The sequence below is a fragment of the Homalodisca vitripennis genome, chromosome 5 (genome assembly GCF_021130785.1).
Source record: "Homalodisca vitripennis isolate AUS2020 chromosome 5, UT_GWSS_2.1, whole genome shotgun sequence".
Classification (NCBI taxonomy): domain Eukaryota; kingdom Metazoa; phylum Arthropoda; class Insecta; order Hemiptera; family Cicadellidae; genus Homalodisca; species Homalodisca vitripennis.
This window is the reverse complement of record NC_060211.1, coordinates 72473856-72482143: the sequence shown is the minus strand read 5'-3', so window position 1 is coordinate 72482143 and position 8288 is coordinate 72473856. Positions and strand designations below refer to the sequence as shown.

Genomic DNA, 8288 nt, shown 5'->3' with positions numbered 1-8288 from the left:
CCATGGGTAAACAAATTTACATTTTTGAACTCAAATATTAACAGTTCCTTTCACTTACGTACCTCTAGTTAAGTACCATACTGTTGTCGTTTTCGATCTTACATAAACTTTGCCATGGCTCATTTCAAACGAACTGTTACCTAAAAGCTAGCATGCCCCATATGTGGCTTATCAAGGTCCTAACAGTTTCTAGCTTTTGAGCCAGAGCTTTATCTTTATTCTCTCGATTTTATAAGCGATTGGTAGGTTTTCAGAAAACCCCTACTGTAGTTACTCCTTGCCTTAGCCAATGCAGTTATTTATTCATAGAATATGTCAGTATCATAAATTACTTAGATGTAGCAAGTTATAGGTTTTATTAATTTCAGCCATGAAGTTTTAATAGTTTCTATACAATTAAAGGTTTTAGACGCTGAAACTGAAACACAGAGAATTGTCGGGATTTAAAGACATTAGTACCGGAAACTATAAAAGCTCACTGACTGAGCTCTAACAAAATCTTGACTAACATTTGTAATTTCCTGAGGGTCAAAAGTCTCAATAGTCCAAAATTAAGTATACCTATGTGTATGCTGTATAGAATTCTTGAGTCCTTTAGGACTATGCATGTTAACAGCATACTTTCTAGAAAGTGATGCAGCCACGCAGCACCAGTCTTTTCTCCAGTTGTGAATGACAGCTTCCAAGAATTCTGCGAACACATCCTGGTCACCCACTTGACATATTCTGTACACACTCGAGAGCGGTAATGCCCGCTTGATGTTCGAGCACTCCAACAGTGGTCGATTAGTGCTTTATTTGCACATCATCTGGCCATGACCTTGGTCAATCAGCTGGTAGCCAGTTCGCGGGATTTCCGTCATGACTCTCATGTACGTCTTGGCGAGCAGTTCGCGGGACTCGGCTGACCCTCAGATAAAAGCCTGAGCGGGCAGGTCTGGACAGTAGTAGTACACGCCGACGATAGCCATGCGAGTGTCCTGGGTGCTATCCTGGGTGGCTGTCGGGTGCCTGGTGACCCTAGGGTGGGCGAAGCCTCAGAGCGCGGGTAAGTTAGCTCCAGTAGATAATTAGCCTAATTACCATGTAAAAGGCCTGTTGAACTCATATAAGATTTTCTCGGATTTGTTTAATCTATAGACGTAAACAGGTTAAAGATAAATTTGATATTTTAAATTTTAATGACTGACCTTTTGTTATGTTATATTATATACCTAAGATTCATTGGATTGACCTAAAACGACATAGGTTTTCATAACTTGTACGCTTGTAAACAAAATGAACTTATTCTAAAAATTCTACATTGCTGTATTTGCGGGAAACATGAATTAGGCACTGGGGAGTGTGGTTTTTAATTTAAGCTCATCAATCCTCCACAAAAAGAATGATAGCATTAATGTTGATTGATATACTTTTTAAGGTAGTGGTAGGGTGTATCGGTGGTGATGCCGTTTCTAATCCTGCCAGTGCCATACGACTTTTCTTGTAAATAACCAATTTATTTCCAACTTTATGGATTGAAAGTATCAGTGAATCCATAATGACAGGCAGCAGGTAAATTCTTAGTCTAATGTGTGGAACCTAAAGTTTGCATTGTAGATATAGATAGCACAGGTTCGAGAGACTATCTCGCACAGCTTATCTCGGTCATTACCGAATTCTTGCCCCAACACCCTCCTTTTCGTTTTGAGATTTACGAACTTCGTGAATGCAATGGTAAAGTTCTCCAAGCATACTTAAGAATGCTTACTAGAAAAAATACTAATATCCTTGTCCCATATTAGGTAAACCAGGCACATGTCACCTTATCACAAATTTTAAGAATTATTACCTGGATAATTAATCTTTAAGCGATTCTGAGGGTAGGCATAGTCGGTGTTATCGCTTTTTATCTATAGCATTCTTCGGAAATTTGAAGCTCCCAACTTGGAAAAGTTCATACTACTTGACAAATTATTTTTTCCCAAACATACCAGAGGTCAGCGAAAGCCATTGTGAGGAGTTAATATCTTCAGAATGGACCCTTTTTCCGTCACGTGACCTCAGTCTTCATCACTTCTAAATTTGGGGGATAAATTTTGCCTTCCAGGACAGGATGACGTACTTCCCACCTACATACCAAAAACAATAATGGACACTGTGATAATTATTTACCATTAATACAATTTCGCCATTTATCAGATTCAGAAGTCTTTAAAACAGACGTTAATAAATATATTCCTATCAAGGATACATATAAGTTCTCAAGCTATGGCGAAGAAAAGGAATTAACAATCCGTCGCTTAACTCTATTCCTAACTCGTATTCTTCAACAGTGACTTCATAAAGAAATATAGACGGCGATATGTTTTCTAATACCATTGCTCATTGATCTTGATTAAATCAAAATAAATATTAGTTTAACCAATGACGTTTATAGGTTTCAAGTTGGTGTATATACATATATTGACAGATATATTGATTGTTGGTGACATTCTGACATATCTTAACCCTTCTACGGCTATCAATGACGTCTATTACTCTGTGCTATTTAACGATACATGAAGATCGGCGTTAGTCTTCAGAGGGTCAACGAGAATTTATGATGAGCATTGTAACAAACGACTTGACAATAATAGCAAAAGTACAACGTCATTGTTTATTTCTGTACTCCCGAGTTCTTCAAGGTCTAGAAGAGAGCACGTGTTAAACTCGTTTATATCCTGACGTATGATATATTTCTCTCTAAGTTGCAAGCAAATCTAATTTTATCCAGAAATTTGCAATCAGTTGTAATCTCTTTAAAATATTTGTGCGCTTTTGATGACCCAAAGGTCTTTTTATTTTCACTGTGTCACGCCTTTTTATATCATGTGAAATTACAGTCACATAACACATATATTTAAGTGTAATGGTAAAATTTAATATTAATTTAAATCTTGAAGAATAAAAAATAAAAGCAGGGATTATATTATATATATATAATATAATTATATATATATATAATTTTATTTCTTCACCAGGAAATCAGTGAATAAAAATAAATTTCCAGACACTTCATCTTTAATTATGTACAAAATCTTTTCTGAGCCCAGTTTCATATTTTGCGTAATGTAAGCATTTCTGTACTTCGACTTCTTTTGTGTAAGAGTATTTAATTTTAGCACAGCAAATATGGTTTATATGATAATTAATTTAACACGTGAGCGTATAGTTTACTTTTTCGTTTACATGGCTTTACGTCAAACTTTTAAAACATTGATGATTCACATCAAAATCCTTAAAAAGTCATACATTTGGTTATTTATAAAATTAACCATATCATTATTTAAAATGAGAACATTTTGGTTATTTCTCAGTATTATCATTAAAACACTATATTTTTCAGAAGACAGCAACCTTCAAACTCTCAGCTTAGAAGCCGATGCACACAATCATGTAAGTTTGTAATGAAGATCTCTTATGCACATTTCATAGTTAATATATCTCTTTTAAAAACGCCGTTTGGTCAGTTCAACTCATACATGGTTCAAACTTTTATTGTATGTTGTATGTTTTCTTATGAAGAATTATATACTTTTTAAGATTATTTTTACGAATAAAGTACTAAAACTTAATTATGGTATAATAATGTGCCCATATTTATATTATATAAGTATTTTTCTAAAAAATGGATTTACTGTGTTCATTCAATTAAATATGTGTTTTAACATTTTTTATAATAACTGGATATTTTTGAATTAAATCATATGTTGAAATACGAAATTAATTCATAATTTTTTACATTAGAGATCCCGTTGTCCATATTGATTTGTTTTCGCCTCCCTGTGTATTAAGTAGTTTTACATCTGAAGAAGAGATTAGAGTCCAGTCCTGTAAATGTAATGTCTATTCTTGTAACATATAACGATTAAAATGTCCAAAATTATGTTGTCCTCCCAAAGTCAACCACAGTCAATAATAAATTTTAACAAGGAATAGTTCATATCTTATAAAGATAAGTCTAAATAAACTCTTGCAAACTAAATTTGTTTTTTATTTTTTGGGGGTAGATTTGTGTTTTTAATGTATACATGGTTAAAGTAGATACGATTATTATGCTTTACAAAACTACAAGATCAGGTTATACGGATTATGTTGGTAACGTTGTAACGTGTAAATCAAATTTGAGTACACTGCAACTAAACACTGCTGTTGGCCAATGACATTTATGGGTTTTATGTTGACGTGCATATTTGAGGTTGTAAATCAAACTATTCAAACAAAACTAAGTGTTGGTGAATGATGTGAATTTTAAACATCTCGAGACGGACTTGTATCGTCCATGTATTGTTTAAAACATGACTTGAAGATAACATGAAAAGTACAATTTCATTGTTTATTGTAATGCTCATAAATATGTACTCTTTCGTATGAATAGTTTGATTACCATCAATATAGCTGGTTCTTTGTTCCCTTCAAGTATACTTAGTAAATGTAAAAGGTACACTATAATTCTTCTATTGCCTAATCTCTCTTAGTCGTTAGCATTATGTTGACAGTGTATTAACATACGAATTCTCAGATTATCAAACACGAATATATGCAATTTACAGTTATTTTTAAGTGAAATCAATGAAAATAAAAAACGAAGGTGAAATAATCACGAAAACCAAGTAACCGACATTAAAAATACAGTGACGGAGTTCCTCAAGTAGTTTACTGCAAATTACAAAAGATTGCACTTTTACTACTAGCACTGTATCTTTTATTTTTAGTGAATTATACTTTATTATTGTGTGCCGATCTATACTATTAGAGGTGTTTTAACTATGTTTCTTTCTTTTAATGGTGCAATGTCTACGTCAGTGGGTTAAGACCTTAGAAAGAATATGATCTGACTTAGCAAAGGGTATAGATAGGGTCACTACTCATAACCCAGATTTTCATAACGACGTTTTATACCATACGAATACAGGCTTTCATATTAAAACATTTGAGTGTGAAATTAAAAATAAATCCAAAACAAAAATATTCAACCAAAAGGTTTAGGAAGCAACTGCTACAATTTAATTGTACTCGATATCATTATAGACTGTGTTATGAATAACACACGTTATAGTATTATATTTCTATCACTAGGAAAAAGTGGTAGACTCCCCTCTGTTGGCGAGACTTAGGCGATCACCTACCCATCACAAGCACAAGAGCTATGGCGGCGGCTATTGTCCAGTGTGTGGGGGTTATGGATACGGAGGTGGAGGTGGATATGGAGGAGGAGGAGGGTAAGTAATTATTAAAGATTTTCATATACATAGAACCGAATACCATATTATTAATATTTTCATTCTGATTAATTACGACCAGGTTTGAGAAATAATACTCAAATCAATATATGTAGATTATACACCATAGAAGTTTGTATGGTGTATTAGAAAACGTTAATTATACAGCATAATTTGTTAAGTTTAACTTCTACCGTTACTTCTCATTCTACTTACACTAACTAGGTGTTTTCCATAGTATAAAACTTTCTTATTATCTTCTTATAACACACACACACTATTTTATTTGTTTATTTTATTTTTATTAAATTTAGGCCTACTATATGCAAGTGTTTATTCACTATAAACCAAAATACTTAAATAAAAGTTCGTCTATAAGCTATGTTTAATAAATTTAAATAATTTTATAAATATCCTTAGAAAAGTGATTTTTTCAAATCTTGCAATGTTGACCTAGATTAAGTAAATAGAGTTATAATTATCACACGAGTGATAACTATACCATCTCACAACCTTTTTCAGTGCTATTTTCAATTCTATATTTGTTGTGTCTACAGTTATAAACGTCTCTACCTATACTTTTTCAAATCTGTCTATGTTTAGTCGCGGTGTAAATGGCTGCTCTGTTCAAATAATATGGATTGCTGGATTTGAATAATTCTTTAGGGCCGTATAGACGATGGAGACCCCAGCTTCTGTGATATAACTTTGGCTTTCAAATGTCATTGTTTTTGTCGATTTTTTTACTGGCTGATAAGATTAAAATACACGAAAAATAAGTTTTAGTTAAGAAGATTAGGAATCCAAGTGTTTACAAAAATCTTTATTCAATAAATAAATTGCAGAGATTTGAAGGTTTGGGAATGGTTACAATTCGAATAAATAATTTAGGTATTTTCTCTTTCTTCTTAAGAAAATAACTATTGGTTGAGATAGGTGTAACTCGATATGTCTTTGTTTCAGTTATCCCAGTGGAGGAGGAGGAGGAGGAGGTTGTGGCAGTGGTGGTTGTGGAGGTGGTGGAGGACCGATCACTGTTATCATCCCTATTAAGAAAGGCGGCGGTGGCTACCCCTCAGGTGGAGGTGGAGGCTATTATCCCGGTGGCGGCGGTGGGGGTGGATACCCCTCAGGTGGAGGCGGAGGTGGTTATCCCTCCAGCGGCGGTGGAGGTGGTTATCCTTATGGCGGTGGAGGCTGTGGTGGAGGCGGTTGTGGCGGAGGAGGCTTCCAAGGGGGCAACCAGCTCGGGGGTGGCGGAAGTGGATACCCTGGAGGCGGCGGCGGCGGTGGCAGTTGTTCCACCTGCGGTGGACGTGGAGGCGGTGGATCTTTCTCCCATTCGTCGGCACAAAGTTCTGCTTCTTCTTCCTCAGGAGCTTGGTAAGCATTAATAAATAAACTCTATTTTATTGATTTAAAAATACCTAATGTCCATTGTAATATCTACAATGGAATTTCAATTTAAATCCATTTAACTTACTCACCAATGTTTAAAGAAGACGTGTTTTTATTGAATTAGTAAATATAAAATCATCTAATGTCCAAGGCTGTAATGGTTAAACCATCTATAATTAATTTACCTCTAGAATTAAAATTGATAAAGTCAAAGAGCATGGAATAGAAAACGAATTTAATGGAAACAAATTCATCAACTATAAACACTGATATGATAAAGATCAACATCAAAACTCAATAAAAGTAAAAAATATTAAATTTAGATTTTAAAATAACACATAGCGTAAATTTCTATAGAATATAGCTACGTACTAAATTTTCGAAACATCCGTTATGAAAAGTGAGAAAATATAATTACATAGCTCGTCGTCTTAGAGTCATATAGAGTTCATATGAGGGATTAATCTAATCTTGGATTTATTTTGATTGCAGGTAACCTTGGAAACAACTTGACAATGTGACCTTGGGCTCACTACATCATCTTCTAGCTCCCTTGACTGTGTCCATATATCGAAGTGGTGTTCTTATCTTTCCACCTGGCAAACTTAATGATTAAATGTCTTTTTTACATTTATCACTTTTAATACCTTTGTTTTATACCCAATTTATCGTTCTGCGCCTACTGGCAATACAAGTGAACCATTATATGTTTCAGAAATTAATGAGAATTCAACAAAAACAAGTATAAAATAAACATTGATATGTCATATCAATTCTATTTCTATGTCTTAAGCTGTCAATACAATGACAATGCAATACAAATTTTTAGGATAACATCGCGTCAAATTGTGTGAATCCTTTAACATTTGTTTAACATCTGGAATAATTTTTACTCATTCTGGAGAGCTACAGTGGTTTAAACACACTCCTGGATATCGTCAGGAGCAACGTAGTGTGAACGGGAAAATTCTGATGGCAGTACTTATATATACAAAACAAAGAGCAGAGAAGACAAATATGAACATAATATTTGAAACTCTGAAGTTGAGATTAATATCTGATAACTAGCTCTTCAGATCAGATAATAGAGAAGTAACTAGTTTAGTACTGAATATGAACAATACTCACTATCCATGTATCATTTCACACTTGTGAATGTTGAATTGACAACATTCCAGTTCCCCTTACGTGCAGCATCTGAAATCTGATGCTGTTGCACACTTGAATCCTGTAATCTAGAGTCATGTTCGTCTGAAGGAATCGAAAAATAGTCGGTGACGAAGAACAAAGACACTCAAAACGAACCTCCAGCATCATTTCGACATCAGAGACACACAGATTCAAAAAGTAGTGCGCCTGATTGGTTACATATTTAGAGTAAATGTTGGAATTTCATGCGTTTGTTCCCATTTTGTGTACCTGTTTGCTTTTTGAGCGATTTTCACCGTCATGGTTACCTATAAGACCGATATGAAAATGTTTAACAATCCTTTGTTTGAAGTTTGTTTTTGATCATTAGAAGGATTGTAAAGGAAACAGGATTTTCCCGGACACTTGCCTTCGTTCAGTGATAAAAAAATCAGTACCACTACGTTTAGAGATCTGCAAATCTGATCTTTCCTTCAGATACTAATGATCATTTTATTT

At 34.1% G+C, this 8288-nt stretch overlaps 1 protein-coding gene across 1 annotated transcript; it reads left to right on the top strand.

The window, feature by feature from the left end:
- The first annotated feature begins 872 nt into the window (after positions 1–872).
- LOC124362346 (acanthoscurrin-2-like) lies at positions 873–7275 on the top strand. Its single transcript, XM_046816775.1, has 5 exons — positions 873–1048; positions 3368–3417; positions 5101–5243; positions 6207–6626; positions 7134–7275. The coding sequence occupies exons 1-5, from the start codon at positions 970–972 to the stop codon at positions 7135–7137; spliced, it is 696 nt and encodes a 231-aa protein (XP_046672731.1). The 5' UTR covers positions 873–969; the 3' UTR covers positions 7138–7275.
- The last annotated feature ends 1013 nt before the right edge of the window (positions 7276–8288 follow it).